The 23,073-nt window shown below is 41.5% G+C and overlaps 1 protein-coding gene across 1 annotated transcript; it reads left to right on the forward strand.

The window, feature by feature from the left end:
• The first annotated feature begins 493 nt into the window (after positions 1-493).
• LOC149743040 (uncharacterized) lies at positions 494-22,922 on the forward strand. The gene is made up of 31 exons (XM_089889484.1): positions 494-1,031; positions 2,270-2,414; positions 2,846-2,985; positions 5,262-5,315; positions 5,657-5,787; positions 6,310-6,397; positions 6,743-6,972; positions 7,379-7,493; positions 7,658-7,831; positions 8,398-8,557; positions 8,802-8,987; positions 9,050-9,194; positions 9,709-9,904; positions 10,065-10,230; positions 10,414-10,520; positions 10,578-10,721; positions 11,469-11,591; positions 11,742-12,043; positions 12,273-12,460; positions 12,890-13,037; positions 13,296-13,456; positions 13,714-13,899; positions 14,244-14,345; positions 14,750-15,354; positions 15,647-15,779; positions 15,858-16,050; positions 16,510-16,699; positions 16,995-17,084; positions 17,432-17,534; positions 17,649-17,770; positions 17,842-22,922. Exons 1-31 carry the CDS (start codon positions 773-775, stop codon positions 22,920-22,922), a joined length of 10,167 nt encoding a protein of 3,388 aa, XP_089745610.1. The 5' UTR covers positions 494-772.
• Positions 22,923-23,073: the final 151 nt, after the last annotated feature.

Here is a 23,073-nt window from a genome sequence, read left to right on the forward strand (position 1 = left end):
TTTGTTTGCTGTTTAGTTTTGTATTTTAAATGGTCTCATTTAAAATAAAGGTATAGTATATGGGTATAATTCCGAAGTGTATAGTTATGATATAGTAGGGTGGGGTAAGATGGGACACCTTTAGCACCTAATATTCAAATATCCTGATTAAGTTTTAAACAATAAACAACGGTTTATGAAAGTCGTGAGGATATGGTTTTATAATTCTTCGAAAGTTCTTTGTTTACTGCCAAATGGAACGAGAAAATAGAATGAAAAGGTGTCCCATCTTCCCCCACCCTAGTGTATCTACAAAGTCACAACTTTCTTTTGAGTTTCGCGTGTATCACACACATCCGCGGTGAGAAAGATTATGCTGTCGTATAGTCGTTATCAAAAAAATAGCTGCATACTCTCCGAACCAGCAAGCTTAAGGTGTTTTAATCGTCGTAAGCTTTAAAATTACGTGTTTTGTTCGGTTTCTGGGGCGCAGGTTCCAGTAACCGATACTTAACCGACTACAAATTTTGTTTAATTGGCTACAAAAGCGTTAAGAGCATGGGAAACATGAGCTCAAGTTGCGATCAATTGCCTCAAACCGGAATGGACCGGTTTTATCCTGCCAACTTTGCAAGGTGTGAAGTGCCATGTATTGCCAAGTTCATAATATTTGAAAACTATGATGTAATGTCGGTATAATTGCTTGTGAAGTTAAAGATTGTAAACTCGTGTTTTGTTTTTACAGCTGTTTATTAGAGCAACTAATGTTTTCGCAATGTTCGGTTAAACACTTATGAGTATGCCGAGTTTTGGGAATCTTAGTAAGTTTGCTCTTGTTGCTGCATTCTGCACTCTCTGCCTTTGGGAAGCAGGGGTATCGCAGCCGCGTTCAAGGAACCGGTTTCGATTTTCCGGTTATGAAAGAAATTATGTCTCGGGGGTAAGCAGAAGTGGCGGAAGGCGAGCAGGAAAACGACCTGTACATCGTGCCCATCAGATATCCATTGGCAGTCTTGTTAAATCTCCTCTTCCTACATACAGGAGTGTACCTGGTAAGTTTGCTTTGGTCAAATGTTATAAAAATACGTGAGCGGCGTCATTGCAACTGCCCGCTATCATTCAATTAACTCCTCTTTGCTGCTAAGCCCCTTAAGAACGGCTTAAAATAAATTAAAATATTTACAAAGTTTCTGGCCGTTCTAAATCAATAACCGCAGCGAAAATGCGATAAAATCTATTTTAACTTTGTTTTACTTGTGCGGCATACCTACATGGGGTCGCTGATATTTCAACGGAAAATGACCGGCTGGTATGTTAGGTCTTGGGGGTTCACTGTGGCTTATAGTGATACAAATTTCAGCTCTTTTAGCTTGAAATTGACAAGTGTATAGACCCAAGGAGATAACTGAGATAGATCACTGTTTCCCGAACAAACAAGGAGAGGCGTTAAAAAAATACACTGAATTACTGAACCATTACCGTGTGGTTAACCTTGTATACGGTGCGGATGCACAGTTCGGCTTCTATGGTTGCAAATTACTTATTTTCTTTTCACGGTCTGCTGAGTTAATTTTGGTGACAGAATCCACTGTTGCAAAACTAAATAAACATTTTCTCCGCATTTTTTTAGTTTTTATATAACTAAGCGAGAGGGAGACGAGAAATCTATGTTTTATCTTTAACACGTGACCATAAATTCTCCCACGCGATTCAGTAATTGCCATTTCAAAAATACGAGCAGTTCGCTTGTTGAGGTTTCCGCACTTCGTTACCGACGTTTCATATTTCATTCCAGCTTGTAACAAAGGTCAAGCTCAGTTATGACATGACATGTTGGGCGTGGCATTATCACGCCCATATTATAAACAAATTTACTAAATGCAGATATATTTTACGTACTGTAGTTTTGTTGTATTTGAAAAAAATCACACCTAGTTTAAAGCAAATCACTTTTACTTTTGTTATCTTTCAAATACAGTTCTCGCGTTATTCAAAGTTGCACTTATGGATCGTTATGGTATTGAGTAACAGTACAATCATAAGACCCCCGGATTGCCGATATGTGACAAGCAGCATTTATGTATTAGCCCCAGACAACAGGGACAACAGGGCCCTTCCATTAGGAGATTTTGATAGCGGAAGAAATATTTTTACCCCCAAAGTTCCACCTTAGCACCAAATCCCATTGATAATGTGTGGTATATATGTTTGAACGTGTGTGTTACAAACGAAGCGGGTCCTTATTCTTGTTTAGTGTTTTCCTCAGTTGATCACATTATTAATCCCGCAGAAATACCGCCACCTAAAGCAATGTACTTTTTACAATATCCACGAAACGGAACGGTAATTGTAAAATGGAGAACCTCTCCAAACCCGAAGTACTTGGTCGACACTTTCCATATAGAGGTTTGTCCTAACCCTCCTTCTAACCAGAGGTAAGTAAATGTGATTTTTTAAACACATAATATCATAACATATATTATCAACATGGTTATTATTATTCCCTACAAGTAATTCGATGAATTTAATACCCTCTGTAGTTTTAATAGGAACCACTTTTACGTATATATAGTAGGGTAGGGGAAGATGAGACACGTTAGTTCTAACTTTTTGTCCTATTTGGTAGTAAACAAATAACAATCAAAGATTTCTAAAACCGTACCCTTACGACTTCAATATAGACAGTTTAGGATATTTGGATATTATGTGCCAAAGGTGTCCCGTCTTTCCCCACCCTACTACATACGTACCTAATTGTTATGTATGACACCGCCATACGTCGTATCTTTTCCTTTTAAAGAAAATAGACCATTTTAAGACGAAATGTATCACAATTATATTTAAGATAGATTGTTTTTGTTATCAGTAAAATCGACATAACTGTTCCATCAACGGCAAGAAGTTACGCCTTGACACAACTGACTGCAGGCAAAGCATATTATGTGTTGATATATGCGAGTCAAGGACGCTACAAGAGCGATTCTATTTCTAAGTTACTTGTTATGGGTAAGTTGCCTAGTGGTAGAGAAGAGTCGTATGTTCGTCCGTTAAGTGGCGGTAATGAGCGGAGTTTTACATCTCTCTGGACAGAGTTTAATTTAGACTAATATTCACATTTTAGAGCTGTCTTAGTTATTTTTTATGGTTTAAAGATAAGCATTCATAGAAACCTGTGTGAAAAAGTTAACAAGCGTTTATGACGTGAGAACATAACGTGACGTCATTGTTGACCTTTCCGTTTCGTATACAGCCCGTTGTTTTGGGCAATTCGTCTTTATTTGTGGTGCATCCGCATAATTAAAGCGATGGCGACATTTTTTCTGTCTACATATTCACATACATACACACGTAGTTGGCAGACTCGATAATTTATGAGAATCTTACTTATCCGTGACGTTACAAGATGGTGGTTCAAATAACCCGTCTCACCCTCGGCCTTGTTGGCTTTAGTTGAGTTCCTCAATGCGTTATGTTTATGCAACAGCAAGGTTGAGATGCAGATAATGCACTTTGTTGTCGCAGAATTGCGTCATCGAATCATATGGGATGTTGGATCCCCTCCAGGTCGCACGGCCTCGCACTCTTTGCGGTCAAATGACCGTCACGGTTCGCTTCGTATTGCTATTTTAACCTTTTATGATTAATAAAGATAGACGACTGCTGTCTGTGAGAACATTGTCCCGCAACGAATTGTTGGTTTTAAAACTATAAATCTAACATTTCAAGGTCCATCGACAATCGAAGTGCATGAACTTTTCTAAAATGTCGAAGTTTATGGTTTGTTGCTAAAACTGCTAGAAACGGCAAAATTGCGTCCGCTTGCCAGCTAGTGCTTGAGTCAGTGTTGGTAAAGCTGTGTCTACCACACGCACTCGACAGAACTTCCGCTTACGATGCTACAAAGCTTCAGATCCAATCTGCGCCTTAGCCGCTATCGCTTCAGATTCCGCACGAGATTGTTTCGAGTGACGCATCTGCTTCGTGATCTGGATGTAATTAGTAGGCAATGCAAAGAGACAAGGGTGATTTGTAAGAGTATATGTTCCCGTTGAGAAAGAGATATAGCATAACATACTGATTGCAGGACGCGCGAGTCGTTTGTTTGGGACATCTCACCACAGCAGTAAGCGGTCGCGCCACTCTTCCAAGGCGAAGGATATTGATTTTGTTAAAGATAATATCTTACAGGTTATCTGATCGTTTCCAGGGTGGCAAATTATACGTTCTTTTGTTTCAACTGATGCGAAACCCGGTTTTTTGAATTCTATTAGTTTTTTTTGACAGTTTTCCCAAATCTTGCGAAAATGCAATGCACGATTGCTATACGACATTTGCAGTGTTTGCCGCTGATTAGCCGAGTTTATAAGTGACAGGAACTATAGACTAGACTTTGAAATAATTCGTCTGTTGTGCGAAATCTCTTGGTTTGTTTAGAGTGCAAATAGGTTGATGGGTCGCTTAAAGTGCCAGTCTATATCGAAGATGTATCGACTTTGTTTACACGCTAATATGGTTGCTTGACAGGACTTAGTTCAAGAGTTTCATCAATCAGTCTCTTTATTTCGCTCATCGGTTTTCGAATCCCCTTTTACGTTCTGCGGTTAGTAACGAGAGGTGACGGTCCCGATTTAATCAAGTTACAGCCTTCGCTGCGGGCTGTGGCAAAACCCATAGGGGACGTTCTGAAACGAAATAAACACGTGAATACAGCTTTTTTCGTTTTGGCGTCTACTTTAGCCTCGAGAATGTTAGATAAGTTTTATTAGAAACTTGCCGGTGTCAAGTGTTTGTGTGCTAATACAGCATGTGGGTGTTTTGTTTTACTTACTTTAAGGCCGCAGATATCATCACGAATTTACCATTAAATGAAGGTTAGACGATTCTCAGTCATGCGCTGCTGAGAATGTTGAACAAAGTTAGTATGAAGACTGTAGTGTTGATATTAGGCATCTTGACGTTGTGTCAGGTAACTAATTGCAGTAATGTCGACGCTGCTGATTCCTGGAGTGTACTTGAAGATACTTTTAGTGTTGATCGTTTACCTCCGTTGTTTGTGCCAGGTATATTGTGATTTATTAATTTCATACTCGACCGACTTCATACGAAATACAACGAGTAATACGTTTACTAGTGTTGTTTGTTTTAATGTACGAGCGAACACGAATTTAGACATGTTCTGTGGTTTCGTAAGTTGCGATCAGTATTTTAATTCTGCTGTCTACTTTGCGTTAACATTTGCAGCAAAGATGGTTTCCTGCAAGTAACTTAACTGTGTTTTGCAGAGTCGCTGGAGAGAAACTTTGTCCCAATACCGACTCAATCAAGTTATGTGCCGAGTAAGTATAAGTTTAGCTTTCGCAAATTATTCCTTTTTATAGGCGATGTCCTATGGCGTAACGCCGTAACAGCATGCTATTAGACAAGGGTTAACTGATTGCTTTGCTCCGAATTGCAAATTACCATTTAAATCTGAGTTTCGCGCTTTTGCATTGGTGACAACGTGTATCAGCATCATATAAACACATTACTTTTTATGGCAAGTTTTTACACGCCGTGCTGAGCATTTTGCCGAATTGTAGAAGTAAAATGATTAACAAAGGGTAAAAACAACCAACGTTTCTTTATAACTTATTTTTCATTGCTATAAGTCTTGTATTAATCTGAAACGTTTCTTCAGATTTGGTGAGCACCCCTTTAGACGTATTGTATATGATCGACGCAACATGGTCAGTTACCGAACCAGAGATGCAGCAGATCATTTGCCTCTTTCAAAACCTAACTCACCATTTCGATATACGAACTCGGAAGGTACGTTTGTCACCGAAACACACAAATTACTGATAAATAATACGTCCCATGCTTATACTGCGGTCTATCGGAGCTGGTTAAACGCTCATGGCAGAATTGTTTGGCCCACGTTCAACCACAAGCCATTTAGTCAGCAGCTTAACTCTTTACGGTCCTTTCAGGTTTATATTTACGGATTAAATTTCCCATTGAACTGGAACTTGTTCCAAAATACTGGGCCTAAAAACTAAAGGTTAACACAATTATTCATTGTCTTTTATTAGGAGTTGACGAGAGGTTAAAATTGGGGAACCCAAAGTCCCTGTGTCGCTTTACTTCGCGGCTTTTTGTCTCGTCACTATTTCTGCGGTTGCTACGCCGAATTTATGTTTGGCTTAACATTTTCGCTTGGCGCATTTACGCCGGTGTGTTATTTGCGGTGCCAACAACACAGAGTTAAGCAATTCCTAATCTGACAGCCGACTGCACATGTGCATTCTACTAAACCTAATCTCACATTACGCCCTCTTCTTTATACTTTAGGTGCGAGTGGCAGCAATGCAATTGGGTTCACAAAAAAGGATTGAGTTTCATTACCGACGTTATCAAACCAAACGTGAAGTAATTCAAAGTGAGTAACGTATGTACCTATCAACTAATACACGTACGTTTTTAATATATGCAGCCAATGTTAAACTAGTTTAGCAGGCGGGGTAAGATGGAACATGCTTTCATTACCCTTCTTGTTTCATTTTGTAGTAAACAAGAAATATTCACATGATTATATCCGTAGCCGCCACTTTAAAAGAGCGTTTATAATTGGTAAAATCACGATTAAAAAATAATATGGGTTTTAGGTACCAACAGTGTCCCATTTTGCCCCAAAGTAATATATATTTAACATTTGCTAGAATTTCTGTAATTTTACGCAAATGCTATGGCCTGCCTAATGTATTACTTATATACATTATGGCAGATATCGGTACGTTACGTCGTAGAGGACACAGGGTGTATCTTGGTCGGTCATTAAGATACGCACGCAACAAAGTACTCGACACTGGGTCGGGTGGAAGACAAAACGTTCCGAAAGTCGTTGTTGTGTTGACGGACGGAAAGTCACAAGACACTGTGAACCAATACGCCGAGGCATTGCGGAACTTTCCAAATACAATTGTGCTTGCGGTTGGAATGCGAGATGCCATACAGGTTTCTTATTATTTGTTTATAAATATTTTAAAATATTAGTAAAGAAAAGTATCCATTTTATATTCGAAAATTTATATTCGAAAATTTATATTGGCAAAATATAGAAACCACTTTCGATTTGTTACTTCTTACAAAGAGTTTACATACCTTTGATAAATGTTAACGAAAACGTTAAGTGTATAATATCCATGCTTTGGTCGGTCTTGTGAGACGTGATGCACCCATTCTCTCACCGCCTTTGTTTGAATGGCATTTACGCTGGGTCAGTGACGAAAAATGCCGCTAAGTGCGTTGTGGACTCAAATTCGGTCTTCTAGAATAACTTAGACGGCTTCTACCGGGTCTGCCTAATGAACTATTGTTGTGGCTCAAGTGGTCAATAAGTAAACGAGATGTTTATGGTCAGGTGGAGTTGCACGCCATCGCCGGCGACGCTTCAGGGATATTTTATGTCGACGACAGAACGACATTGTGTGCACTATGGCCACGCTTGCACGAAACAATTGTCCAAAAGCTGACAGGTATTTTTTGTACAAGTTTAACTTCTGAATGTGTTGGGTATTACATACTCAATAGATTAAGTAGGCCATGATCAATCAGCTAATTGGCATATCACCATGTTTACATATGCCTTTAACGAAGGAGGCAACACTCATTTCATTTTTAAGTTGCGCCTATTCGACAGCATTGTACGAGAGACCGTTGCATCCGCCGACCGGAATACGTCTGGGAGTTATCGCTGCAAACGCGGTCACACTTCAATGGAAGAGATCTGAGGAGCTTGTAACGTCGTATGTTGTGCAATACAAACCACGCGATGCTCCTGAAGCAAATGTGATTGAACAACGGACACAGATAGGTACGATACCAGTATTCGACTGCCATTGCGAACCATGTCACACCAAACTAATGCTGACTACGATATAACAGAACACAACTGTGGCTTAAATTTTCAGCACGCAGGTTAACTTAATGTTAAACATAAAAGTCAGTTATGTGTAACGTTTCAACACGCCTTAAAGACAGAATGGACTTGTAGTTTTACTTCATAACCGGTTTGTAACCAAATCTAATTCAGTAAGCTTTGATTATAAATGGCTTTACTTTATCTCGATTTGATTCTGTTTTGTCGGTTATTTTTACTTTGCAAAAAGAAACATAAGAAGGGGCACCTTTTTATGCAATTTTCTCATCCCACTTGGTGGTAAACAAAGGACGTTCAAAGAATTATAAAATCATATTCTCACAACTTTTATACACCGTGTTTATTGTTTAAAACACTATCCGAATACTTGGTTATTATGTGCTAAAGGTTTCCCTTCTTTTTTCAGAGTATTTTCATTTTCAAAAGGTTTACTTTCAATAGGAAGCCCTACGACCACACTCCATGTCTTGACATTAATATTTAAATTGGTCTTCTTTTAGGCCGAGAAGAAGCGATGCTTCAAGATATGAAACTGACAGAATACGTCATCCGTGTATTCGCGGAAGGCGCAACAACACGGTCACCACCAGCGCAGCTCAACTTTGACCTGGCTTGTGCAGGAATTAAAGTTGATTTAATTATTGTTGGCGACGAATCCTGGTAAGGAAATAACGTCATAAAATGTAAATCTCGCGCGGCTGCTCTTAGATTCCGATATCATATCTTATAGACGACGATACACTTTTGATTTAAACAGTGCTTTTCTACCTTTAACTGTATACCTGTCGAATTTTACAAAACCACAGCTAAGTACCAGGTTAACTATACCTTCGTCTCTTGACATTTTCAATAACGCAGCATACATTATTCATCGAATACGTAATATATATCTTATTGTTGCCAGGAGCGTAAGATCAGAAAACTTCGAGAAGTTTCGCCAATTTCTCCACTCGTTTGTCGACGGGTTTATAATTGGTCGTCACGCCACCAGGATCGGAGTTGTTCTTTACGCGAACAAACCGAGAATGCTCGCACCGTTGTCGACTTATCACGAAAAAAGTCAACTTCATTATCGGATCAATACATTTTCGTGAGTATCGCCGCTTAGCTTGACGCGTCACTGTATCACCGTCAATCTATGACTGATTTCAGATACGTGGGAGGTCGTACGAATACTGGACAAGCGCTGCAATACGTGCTCGAGTATGGGTTCGAGTATGCTCGGCCCGAGGCAATCAAGTTGGTCCTAGTTGTCACAGATGGAAAATCTGATGATAGCATTGGTCCATACGCTAAGGTGAGAGCGGCATGCATCTTTAAATGTATTTCAAATTTCCCAAAAGGCAGGTTCAACACGCCCAGCACGCTCACATTACATTATATATTAAAACAATGATCCCTTTACACTACATAACTTGCTACACGCCACCCACAAGGGATTTGAAATATTCACCACAAATTTTAGTTGAGGTTACTTGAACAAACTGAGGTTTACACATGAGTGCTTTTTGGAAACCACATTCTGTTTGACAAACCACTTTATCTAGCACCGAAGCGAGAATACCACTTAAATCTATAGTTGCTTGCGGTATATATATATAAATATATATATATATATATATCAATGTACCACGTTATAAAATACGTGTCTGGGAATGGAAAACCATGAAAAAGTGGTTTAATTTGCGCAGTTTTCCAGGAATATAACTAATTCCCACGTGAATATTGCTATGGCAAAACAACAGTTACGTGGTAACACTATTAAAACACCTGCTGGGTAGATAATATTTGGTGTGACCTTGTTTTTCCAGTCGCTTAAAGACAACGGTGCAATATTACTGTCGGTTGGAGTGGGGTCAAAGGTCGATACGGATGAGTTGTTAAGTATTGCGTCACTTCCTTCCAACGAGCATTCGTTTAAAGTCGACGACTTCGATGGTCTGATTGGATTCCAGTATCCTCTGCTTCAAACTATTTGCACGAAAGTTATGGAAAAATACGCAACACGTGAGGAAGTCTATTTATTAATAAAAAATATACACACTTTTTTCTTCCCAGCTAATGACCACCAATTTGTGTTGCATTCTTCAAATGATTGCGTAAGATAGGCAAAAACTAACTCAACTTACGGTTAAACATTATTTATAATTAATTTTGTATGTTGCAGTCCAGCCGCCTCTTACAGCGCCTTCCAACGTCAGAGTGACGCAAATAAGTGACGTCACAGCCACATTAGAATGGGAAGAGCGAGATCCGCATCAAGTCACTGGATACAACATCGATGTTGTCGGTGGGAATACAACCATGCACAAAAAGATGGCTAAACATGAACGGTAATACTCTTTCTTGCAAGTTGCAACCATCAGAAATGTCTAAATTTATAGGTCAATACCCAGCTGATACTAAACGGCAACGATCCCAAGCAGGTTTTGAGCACACTGAGCGACTGCTTATAATCGTATAATCCTTTATAAGCTACTTTCACTCTACTTAGGAATTTATTTGTGTATTTGCAGGTTTTTTGACATTGTAGGATTGGAACCTGGCGAGACTTACAATATAACGATCAATACATTCGGATACAGACAAAGCAGTTCACCGGTCACAGTGTTTGCAACTACAGGTAAACCTATAAGTGACTTTTATTTCGTGGTTACATTTTAATCCTTTGGAACTTTAGTACTACCCACCACACGACACATCGAAGTCAACAGAGTGAGTGGGAATTCAGCTCTTGTGACATGGACTCCAGCTTCAACCCGTGTTATTGGTTACAAACTATTGATAAGCTCTAGAGGACAAACCATATCTTCACTAAGTGTCGGTGAGCAAGTTTTCTCCCTGAATTCCTGAACGGAAAGTTAATCAGAGTTAAAAGCTAAGAATGTAACGATATCACGTTTCATCATTTAGTTAAAACGCTCCGGACGGTACATTTCAAGATTTAAACTTTTGCACTTTTTTTGTAAATTATTTATTCAATGTAAAGATAATGACTGCATATAGTTGGCTGAGGTAAGGAGTAAGATAGGGCATGTCTTATTACCCTTTTTCCATCCCTTTTAGTACTACACAAAGGATATCTAAGAACTATATAACCCTACCTCCGCGACTCTAAAAAGTGTTTAAAACACGATTAGGAAATATAGAATATAGCGGCTATCGGTATCCAATTTATCTCAGGGTGTATACCATATATTCTCAGTTAGACATAAAGTTAAGCTTTATATTACATATTTTGGCATCTCTTTTCGTTTGTGCTGTATATTGAGTGGTCGCCTGTATGATTCAACTTTTGTCATAGTTTTGCGCTATTTTATTTCGTGTAACCAGGCAGTTAACCACCGTTTACACGACGTGTATGGTGAACCATGGGCCAAGCTTGTAAACGTGAGGTTGTGTTTTAAGAACGAATACTTTATATTAGTAGAAGCTGTGTTTAAAACAGCTAGTGCTTCTAGTAGCAGGAGAAGTGTAGCAGTTACATTGTACCCGAATTTAGGTTTTACTGAAAAATTTAAACATTTTCTGTTTTATACTTAATTAATTTTACGAAATCGTATTTTTACAGTTGGAAACGCAACTGCGCTAAACGTGACCCATCTGTTACCTGGAAATCGCTATCAGATTGATGTGATAGCGAGATATGAACGAGGAAAACAAAGTTCTCCAACGACTGTCAGCATTGGAACACGTAAGTTCCTGAGCGATATTCATTTTATTCTTCCGCCATTTAAAACATTCATGCATAGTAAGTAGCGTTACTTTGATTAAAAGGCAGCACATCGCGTAATCGCCGTAAAGTAAGAGGACAATATGTAATAGCGAATACGTTTTGTTTCAGCATTGTCTCCGCCAAGAAACATCATCGTGTATGACGTCACGGAAACGTCACTCGGTCTCGAGTGGTCACGCATCACTACACGTCACGCTGACGTAGATGAACGTGTTGAAAAAGATGATGGAGTCGACTACTTGGTTGAGATCTATGACGACGAAAATCGATTGTATTTTTCCAGAACATTCGATCCTTCCGATGACATCATCAGCGATGACGTGATCACGGCAATGTCGGTGGAGGACGACAGGATATCGGTGCATGTTGAAGGATTAGTTGGCGGTGTAACATATTCTGTTCGCGTACAGGTAAATTTTGTTGAAACTTTAAAAGGTACGACGCTCTACAATGTGGAGTCGTGGACGAATGTATCCTTGCAAGACACTTAACGATCACTGCTCCAACTTATGGTGGTCACTATATACTGCTGTTAAATACATGTAATTCATTCGAAATGCTTTGGCGTAGTCTGCTCAACTCTTGATGGAAAACTAAAATTTTAAAACGGTACTCAGCTTTGTGATTTTTTAATGACAGACGAGAGCTGGTTTAATGCGAAGCAGTTTTATCGAAGCGAACTTCACTACAGAACAAACCTCGCTGTTCATGGACTTGGTGATATTAGCTGAAGTTTCAACCGAGCTGTCTGACAAGGAATTGACATCGGTTCGTTCGTTCCTCGCATCCATAATAACCGCGTTTGATATGTCACAGGATCGAACACGGTGAGTTTATACGATTATTACGTCTTACAACATTTTCTACCGATTCAGGATTTGGCGGTTGCGTGGTGATAATTTACAGTACATGTCGCAATTTAAAGCGCAAAACTACTTTATATACAGTATAGGTGGTGGGGTACGATGGAACACCTTCATTCTATTTTTTTATTCTGTTTTTAAGTTAGTATAGTATTTAGTAGTAAACAAAGAAAATATACATAATTCAATAACCGTATAGATACTCGATTCTAGAGCGTTTTTAATTGTTTAAAATAGGACCAGGAATTTTTTTTCTTGCTAACGGTATATACGATCTGACCCCACTACATCTAACGTCACCGTCGGTTCACCTAATTAAAATAGAACGAATCGTATTTGACGTGTTTGTATAAACGAGTGCACGGTATAAGTGAATATTAAATAAATTTTCAGGATTGGGGCTCTCCAACTTTCAGACGAACCAGGCGTTATATTTAATGCTGCAGAAGATCAACGAAACATGGTCCGTATGATGAATACACTTGAAAGAAGAGCAGGAACGAATCACTTGGACGAACAAACCCTGTATAATGCGATTAGAGTGAGTTCTATACGTTACCAATCGATACACGGGTCGTGAATGCTATAATGAATTGATTTTACACCAAGAGTCGAAGCCTCGACTGAATACCGAGCTTCGTTAAATTAATTTGTTTCTTTTTTTTGGATGATTGAGATCGTGTTTTATGTTGACTCGCTAGGACTTGTTTTCGATGTTCCATAAACGATCTATACTCTATTATAGTAACGTATAACTATATGAAAGTGCTTGAGAATTTAAACGTTTTAATATCAACAGAACGCTTTTTCGAATTCTCGCCGGGGTGTTCCTAAAGTTATGTTGTTACTGAACACCAATCAACACCACAGTAACATCATGCCCCCGCTAAGCTTTTTAAGAGAACTGAAAATTGCTGCCATTGTTGTTCAGATGTCATATGACTTTTCACCAAGTACAAGGTATACCTCTTTTTATAGTATAAGCACAGAGTATGCATATTAAAACTCACAAAATATGCCTAATTTTCCACAACTAAAGTAAGCAAAAAAGAATATTTATCATGACCTGTTCCACATCTGTTCTCTACTAATCCTAGCTACACTCCCTATTTTTCCGATATAGTGATTTAAACGATAGTTTTTGAAACGTTTGCCACAGGTATATAAAAACACCAACGTTTTTACAATAAACGAAAACTTGTGTTTTTCTGACACAGCGAGGTTGAACGACAATACACAGTGGACGAGTTTTCATCGCTCTACATGGTGATACCAAAAGTCTTCTCAGATTTCCACCAGATTGCACGAAGGGCACCCCAGCAGCTGCCTCAAACCGAGCCACAAAAGCAACAGCAACCAAACCTAACAGCAGACACTCTCAAAGTCCGAAACATCACGGCGAGGTATACTACATGTTTTGGACAAACGCATCTTTTTACTTAAAAAACGCAAAATATAATGATTACGTGAAACACTTTATGAGGTCCTATATATAGTTACGTGGGAGAGGATGGGACACAATTTTATTCTGTTTTTTCGTCTCAAAGTGTAGTTAACAAAAACATTCAAAGAATTATAAAACCGTATCCACATCACGACCTCCATGGAGTATATAGACCATTGTTAATTGTTTTAAATACGAGCAGGATATTTGATATTATGTGCTAAATGTGTCTCATCTCTCCACACTCTACTATATATAAAATATATTTAAAACCGTCATTGTACTTACATTGCTGATATTCAGGTCAGCTCGTTTGATTTGGAGTTCTAGTAAAGCTGATGATCTCCACCGGATGCGTGTGACTTCCGAAGGTCAGGATGTGATGACGAAGGAATTTAAACTCGGGTAAATAAGATATAAACTGTCACCTATACATATAGTAGGGCGGGGAAAGATAGAACACCTTTTAGTTATATTTTCCCATTTCATTTAGTAGTAAACAAAGAACATTCAAAGAATTATAAAATCATAACCTGGCGACTTAAGGTGGCTGTACACAGTATCCGGCGTGCGAATTCGCCTGCCAAGTCGTATGCAAACTGATTACCGAGTTCCGCATGCGGCAGCGAAATACGGAAAAAACAGACAAAACGGACGAATTCCGGATACTGTGTACAGCTACATAGACCGTGGTTAGCTGTTAAAGATACGGTCAGGATATTTTGACATTATGCGCCAAAGGTGTCCCGTCTTTCCTCATCCTACTATAATATATACTTTCTCATTGTTGATAACGTGTAACTTGATAGATCGGATGGTATGATGCTTGCTGGACTGAGACCTGGAGCTGAGTACCGTGTAGTTTTGGAACATGTGGGACGAAACGCAAATGCGATTAGTGAAGTGACCTTCACCACAGCAACCCATAGTACCGATAACGCCAGAGGCAGTGAGGTCGACCAGGGCTTGTTTACAACGACATCAGCATTACCCAGTACAGCGTACGTCACAGAGATTGATGAATCTCACTTCACTGCACCACCACCAAAGTCCACAACTTTAATTTCCACGAATACCCGCTTTCCATTTATCGATCCCACATCTCCCACTGCTGTTCCTCCAAGGGGTGATGATGAATACTTGGTCGCTTCTACAACCACATATGCCAACATCGATCAGACCGCAACTCCTGAAAAGATTACAACAGAACGCTACGTTGAAACACTAATACCTTCACAAAACGTCGATGTACCTAGAGGCAACTTACAAAATATTTCAACCACTCGCCATTCCAGTGTTACAAAACCATTAGTGCCGAAATTTGACTCCAGAGTCGGACCTGAAAGCTTTACAACGACGACAACCCCAACCACAATAACCCAGCCAACTGCAGACGTCATTGCATCAACAACCGGTAATTTATTGCTATATAATGATTTGTAAAACCAACTTTTTTAAGATTTGTATAAAGTCGGCTTTCAAATTAAGATATTAGAGTTTTAAACTTAACAAATCTTAAAAAGAGATACGATTTCATATACAAATTGTATCATTGATTGATTATACAGTTTATGCAAAAAATAAGAATTTACTTAAACAAAAATTTTGCTTCCTTATTAAAAGATTGTCAAGCCATTTCTCATTTGCAAAACTTTTTGTCACACAGAATAAACTTTGGTTTACTAAGTTTGTTGTATTCTAAACAGTAATTGCTTCAGCTCTACCCGTTACCTCAACTGAGAAAAGGCAACCTTCGATCGGTTTTCGGGTTACAAAAGTCACGGATAGAAAAGTTAAACTTGCTTGGAATTCAACATTTCAAGTTCCAGTTAAAATGAGGTTCGTTATTGCACAAAAATGTTTGCTAATTTGCACCAAATTGATTAGTTGTTTATTTAAAATACCAATTTACTTCAGATATAAGATTGTGGTCGAGGCGCTTAACCAAAGAAATGTGTTTGTGTACAAACGTACAAAATATCCGCCCAGAAAAACAAGCGCTGTAACAATTGCAAAGTTAAAACCAGTCACCGTGTACCGGTTTATCTTGGAAAGGAAAGTGAAAGGAAGAAAACCTTACCGGAAACGAATTGCCTCCATTCAAGCGAAGGTTAGTAAAATGTATCACAGTAATTAACATCTTTTATCAACTTTTATTGCAAGCAGCCACGGTACCTTAAATGAAAGTTTGTATATACAGACTATCAATTTTGGGTCTAATAATCATTATATGTAATGGAGGGTGGGAAATGGGATACTTTAAGCACACAATATCCAAGTGTACTGATCGTGCTTTAAACAATTACCCATGGTCTATGAGGGTCGTGATAAAGAAACGGTTTTATAACTTTTGAATGTTGTTTACTACCAAATTGTACAAGAAAATAGAAGGAAAAGGTGTCCCACTTTCCCCAACCCTGCTATATACAGACGCCATTAATAAGACAGTTTATTTTCAAATCAAGCAATTTTACACAGCAAGATTTTAGGCAATTTTCAGAACAACACTTAAAAGTTTGGAAAATCAGTTTGGTTGTATTTATGAAAGTGCAATAAAACATTTCCACAGACGCTTATCTCCCCACCCGATGTGCATCCTGTTACATTCACAAATACGTCATCTGCCCGACTCACGTGGAGAAGAAGGTCTTTACACACGAACCGATATGTCTTGGTAGTTCGGGAAAAGCGTTCTAGGTTTCTGGTCCTTAACACAACCATACAAGACCCTTCATCACGGGTTCGCTACTTCGTGCATGGTGAGGTGAAATCGTATACAGATGTATCAAGCTATACGTTACAGCTGTCTTAATGTGCACTCTTCTGCAAACTACAACATTAGTGATAGTAATTATAAATGTTTTGTTTTATATGTGTATTGTGTGTGGGGTATAACAGTCCGCTAGTGTTTTACCCAAGTTTTAAGATTAGGTGTCTTGTCAATATCAAGACTGCATTTTTACCTTTATTTCCAGATTTACCGTCACATTCTACTCTGACCATCGATTAAGTAAATTAAGAATCAAAATAAATCCTTCTTTTTAATAATCTAAGGTTTGAAACCGGGTGAAGACTACACCGCTACCGTGACCGCAACCTACAACCAAGATAGAAGCGAAGGTGTCAACGTCAGCTTTTCCACAAGTAAGTTTGACGATTGTTCACCTTGAGGGAAGCGGTGACTTATGAAACCACTTGACACCAATGTTTTTTTTCCAATCTCTATTTTGCGAACTCTTTGCTAAAACCTAAATAAAACAACTATGATGTAATCGCCTGGGGTCAGGGATATTTTATGCACCAAGCAATATTTCAGTACAAAACAAATTTAAAGACATCAGGAAAATTTACTCGAATAATGAGCCAACTGTCACATAAATCGCAGATCCAATAGCGAATCACGCCATAGAATCTTGTCCAATTAAAGTATAACATGGGCCATAAAAAAATAATTGAAAGAAAGAAAAAAAGTAAAATGGTTTCAACTATAGGACCACTGCCGCCACAAATCGCGTCAGTAACCAATGTTAGAGGATCGCTATACCGTATTATTTGGAACCACCCGAGGGGAGGAAGAACCGGATACCAAGTCAGGTAAGCGCACGTTCATAATAGGGCCCTGTGCAAATCTTATTGTCGATGTACTATGAATGAATTCTTAAATCGAATATGTCACAATTTTAAAAACTTGATAAACACCGTTTTAAGAACCTTCAATAAAAGAGCACCAAAGAAAAAAACAACCAAAGTTATCGATGAAGAAGAGACGCAGTTGGATCTAGAAATTCCTGTAAAGGAAACGGCGATCGTGCTAATGAGGACATTGTACAGTACGTAATATTAAAAAAAATTAGAGTGAAAGTATATCTCACAAAACCTAATGCGAAATAAACATTTGCAGAAGGCAAAATAAGCAACACCAAGCGAATTAAAATAAGATCAGTTCAACATATAAATAAAGAAGCACGGGTGGTATATGAAGTTGAAGAAGAAGAGGAACAAAAGGAAATAAACCAAGAAACGACAACAGACGCGGATACAAATAGGCAAAAATCAACACATCGAAACAAAAAGAATGGAAGAGACCGACAACCCAGTGATCGAACGCCGAAAGGAAAAGACCGTCAAACCAGTGAACGAACACCAAAAGAAACAGACCGGGAACCTGTTGATCGAACCCCAGATGAAAGAGATCGGCAACCAGGTGATCGAACACCAGAAGAAAGAGACCGACAACCAGGTGATCGAACCCCAGATGAAAGAAATCGGCAACCAGGTGATCCAACACCAGAAGGAAGAGACCGACAACCTGGTGATCGAATGCCAGTGGGAAGAGACCGACAACCAGGTGATCGAACGCCAGAAGGAAATGACCGACAACCAGGTGATCGAACACCAGAAGGAAGAGATCGGCAACCAGGTGATCGAATACCAGAAGGAAGAGACCGACAACCAGGTGATCGAACACCAGATGATAGAGATCGGCAAACAGGTGATCGAACACCAGAAGGAAGAGACCGACAAACAGGTGATCGAACGCCAGAAGGAAGAGACCGACAACCAGGTGATCGAACTCCAGATGAAAGAGATCGGCAACCAGGTGATCGAACACCAGTAGGAAGAGTCCGACAACCAGGTGATCGAACACCAGAAGGAAGCGACCGACAACCTGGTGATCGAACACCAGATGATAGAGATCGGCAACCAGGTGATCGAAAACCAGAAGGAAGAGTCCGACAACCAGGTGATCGAACACCAGAAGGAAGAGACCGACAAACAGGTGATCGAACGCCAGAAGGAAGAGACCGACAACCAGGTGATCGAACGCCAGATGAAAGAGATCGGCAACCTGGTGATCGAAAACCAGAAGGAAGAGTCCGACAACCAGGTGATCGAACGCCAGAAGGAAGAGACCGACAACCAGGTGATCGAACACCAGGTGATCGAACACCAGATGATAGAGATCGGCAACCAGGTGAACGAACACCAGAAGGAAGAGACCGACAACCTGGTGATCGAACACCAGAAGGAAGAGACCGACAACCAGGTGATCGAACGCCAGAAGGAAGAGACCGACAACCAGGTGATCGAACACCAGGTGATCGAACACCAGATGATAGAGATCGGCAACCAGGTGAACGAACACCAGAAGGAAGAGACCGACAACCTGGTGATCGAACACCAGAAGGAAGAGACCGACAACCAGGTGATCGAACACCAGATGAAAGAGATCGGCAACCAGGTGATCGAACGCCAGAAGGAAGAGATCGACAACCAGGTGATCGAACACCAGGTGATCGAACACCAGATGATAGAGATCGGCAACCAGGTGAACGAACACCAGAAGGAAGAGACCGACAACCTGGTGATCGAACACCAGAAGGAAGAGACCGACAACCAGGTGATCGAACACCAGAAGGAAGCGACCGACAACCTGGTGATCGAACACCAGAAAGAAGAGACCGACAACCTGGTGATCGAACACCAGATGATAGAGATCGGCAACCTGGTGAACGAACACCAGAAGGAAGAGACCGACAACCTGGTGATCGAACACCAGAAGGAAGAGACCGACAACCAGGTGATCGAACACCAGAAGGAAGAGGCCGACAACCAGGTGATCGAACACCAGAAGGAGGAGTTTGGCAACCAGGTGATCGAACACCAGAAGGAAGAGATCGGCAACCAGGTGATCGAACGCCAGAAAGAAGTGACCGACAACCTGGTAATCGAATACCTGAAGGAAGAGACCGACAACCAGGTGATCGAACACCAGATGATAGAGATCGGCAACCAGGTGATCGAACACCAGAAGGAAGAGACCGACAAACAGGTGATCGAACGCCAGAAGTAAGAGACCGACAACCTGGTGATCGAACGCCAGATGAAAGAGATCGGCAACCAGGTGATCGAACACCAGTAGGAAGAGTCCGACAACCAGGTGATCGAACGCCAGAAGTAAGAGACCGACAACCAGGTGATCGAACACCAGAAGGAAGCGACCGACAACCTGGTGATCGAACACCAGAAGGAAGAGACCGACAACCAGGTGATCGAACACCAGATGATAGAGATCGGCAACCAGGTGATCGAACACCAGAAGGAAGAGACCGACAAACAGGTGATCGAACGCCAGAAGGAAGAAACCGACAACCAGGTGATCGAACGCCAGATGAAAGAGATCGGCAACCTGGTGATCGAAAACCAGAAGGAAGAGTCCGACAACCAGGTGATCGAACGCCAGAAGGAAGAGACCGACAACCAGGTGATCGAACACCAGATGATAGAGATCGGCAACCAGGTGAACGAACACCAGAAGGAAGAGACCGACAACCTGGTGATCGAACACCAGAAGGAAGAGACCGACAACTAGGTGATCGAACACCAGATGAAAGAGATCGGCAACCAGGTGATCGAACGCCAGAAGGAAGAGATCGGCAACCTGGCGATCGAACACCAGAAGGAAGAGATCGACAACTAGGTGATCGAATACCAGATGAAAGAGATCGGCAACCAGGTGATCGAACGCCAGAAGGAAGAGATCGGCAACCTGGCGATCGAACACCAGAAGGAAGAGATCGACAACTAGGTGATCGAACACCAGATGAAAGAGATTGGCAACCTGGTGATCGAACACCAGAAGGAAGAGACCGACAACCAGGTGATCGAACACCAGATGATAGAGATCGGCAACCTGGTGATCGAATACCAGATAATAGAGATCGGCAACCTGGTGATCGAACACCAGAAGGAAGAGACCGACAACCCGGTGATCAAACCCCAGAAGGAAGAGACCGACAACCAAGTGATCGAACGCCAGAAGGAAGAGACAGACAACCAGGTGATCGAACACCAGAAGGAAGAGACCGACAACCTAGTGATCGAACACCAGATGATAGAGATCGGCAACCTCGTGATCGAACATCAGATGATAGAGACCGACAACCAGGTGATCGAACACCAGAAGGAAGAGACCGACAACCAGGTGATCCAACGCCAGAAGGAAGAGACCGACAACCAGGTGATCGAATGCCAAAAGGAAGAGACCGACAACCAGGTGATCGAACACCAGAAGGAAGAGACCGACAACCAGGTGATCGAACACCAGAAGGAAGAAACCGACAACCAGGTGATCGAACGCCAAATGAAAGAGATCGGCAACCTGGTGATCGAACACCAGAAGGAAGAGACCGACAACCAGGTGATCGAACGCCAGAAGTAAGAGACCGACAACCAGGTGATCGAACACCAGAAGGAAGAGACCGACAACCTGGTGATCGAACACCAGTAGGAAGAGACCGACAACCAGGTGATCGAACGCCAGAAGGAAGAGACCGACAACCAGGTGATCGAACACCGGAAGGAAGAGATTGGCAACCAGGTGATCGAACGCCAGAAGGAAGAGACCGACAACCTGGTAATCGAACACCAGATAATAGAGATCGGCAACCAGGTGATCGAACACCAGAAGGAAGAGACCGGGAACCTGGTGATCGAACCCCAGATGAAACAGACCGGGAACCTGGTGATCGAACACCGGAAGGAAGAGACCGACAACCAGGGGATCGAACGCCAGGAGGAAGAGACCGACAACCAGGTGATCGAACGCCAGAAGGAAGAGACCGACAACCTGGTGATCGAACACCAGATGAAAGAGATCGGCAACCAGGTGATCGAATGCCACAAGGAAGAGATCGGCAACCTGGCGATCGAACACCAAATGGAAGAGATCGACAACTAGGTGATCCAATACCAGATGAAAGAGATCGGAAACTTGGTGATCGAACACCAGAAGCAAGAGACCGAGAACCAGGTGATCGAACACCAAATGAAAGAGATCGGCAACCTAGTGATCGAACACCAGAAGGAAGAGACCGACAACCTGGTGATCGAACACCAGAAGGAAAAGACCGACAACCAGGTGATCCAACGCCAGAAGGAAGAGACCGACATCCAGGTGATCGAACACCCAAAGGAAGAGACCGACAGCCTGGTGATAGAACACCAGAAGAAAGAGACCGGCAACCTGGTGATCGAACACCAGATGATAGAGATCGGCAACCTGGTGATCGAAAACCAGAAGGAAGAGACCCACAACCTGGCGATCGAACACCAGAAGAAAGAGACCGACAACCTGGTGATCGAACACCAGATGATAGAGATCGGCAACCAGGTGATCGAACACCAGAAGGAAGAGCCCGGGAACCTGGTGATCGAACTCCAGATGAAAGAGATCGGCAACCAGGTGATCGAACACCAGAAGGAAGAGACCGGGAACCTGGTGATCGAACCCCAGATGATAGAGATCGGCAAACAGGTGATCGAACACCAGATGAAAGAGACCGGCAACCAGGTGATCGAACACCAGATGATAGAGATCGGCAACCTCGTGATCGAACATCAGATGATAGAGACCGACAACCAGGTGATCGAACACCAGAAGGAAGAGACCGACAACCAGGTGATCCAACGCCAGAAGGAAGAGACCGACAACCAGGTGATCGAATGCCAAAAGGAAGAGACCGACAACCAGGTGATCGAACACCAGAAGGAAGAGACCGACAACCAGGTGATCGAACACCAGAAGGAAGAGACCGACAACCAGGTGATCGAACGCCAAATGAAAGAGATCGGCAACCTGGTGATCGAACACCAGAAGGAAGAGACCGACAACCAGGTGATCGAACGCCAGAAGTAAGAGACCGACAACCAGGTGATCGAACACCAGAAGGAAGAGACCGACAACCTGGTGATCGAACACCAGTAGGAAGAGACCGACAACCAGGTGATCGAACGCCAGAAGGAAGAGACCGACAACCAGGTGATCGAACACCGGAAGGAAGAGATTGGCAACCAGGTGATCGAACGCCAGAAGGAGAGACCGACAACCTGGTAATCGAACACCAGATAATAGAGATCGGCAACCAGGTGATCGAACACCAGAAGGAAGAGACCGGGAACCTGGTGATCGAACCCAGATGAAACAGACCGGGAACCTGGTGATCGAACACCGAAGGAAGAGGACCGACAACCAGGGGATCGAACGCCAGGAGGAAGAGACCGACAACCAGGTGATCGAACGCCAGAAGGAAGAGACCGACAACCTGGTGATCGAACACCAGATGAAAGAGAT

Source organism: Ciona robusta, chromosome 1, assembly GCF_009617815.1.
Source record: "Ciona robusta chromosome 1, ASM961781v2".
Lineage (NCBI taxonomy): Eukaryota > Metazoa > Chordata > Ascidiacea > Phlebobranchia > Cionidae > Ciona > Ciona robusta.

What these genes read in the sequence shown, in the direction of transcription:
- LOC149743040 (XM_089889484.1), top strand. Translation starts at nt 773, where the DNA reads ATGAGTATGCCGAGTTTTGGGAATCTTAGTAAGTTTGCTCTTGTTGCT. An exon ending in CAAACGTGAAGTAATTCAAA is followed by an intron (nt 6,398 to 6,742) that starts GTGAGTAACGTA and finishes ACATTATGGCAG; the next exon opens with ATATCGGTACGTTACGTCGT. An exon ending in ATTGTTGGCGACGAATCCTG is followed by an intron (nt 8,558 to 8,801) that starts GTAAGGAAATAA and finishes TATTGTTGCCAG; the next exon opens with GAGCGTAAGATCAGAAAACT.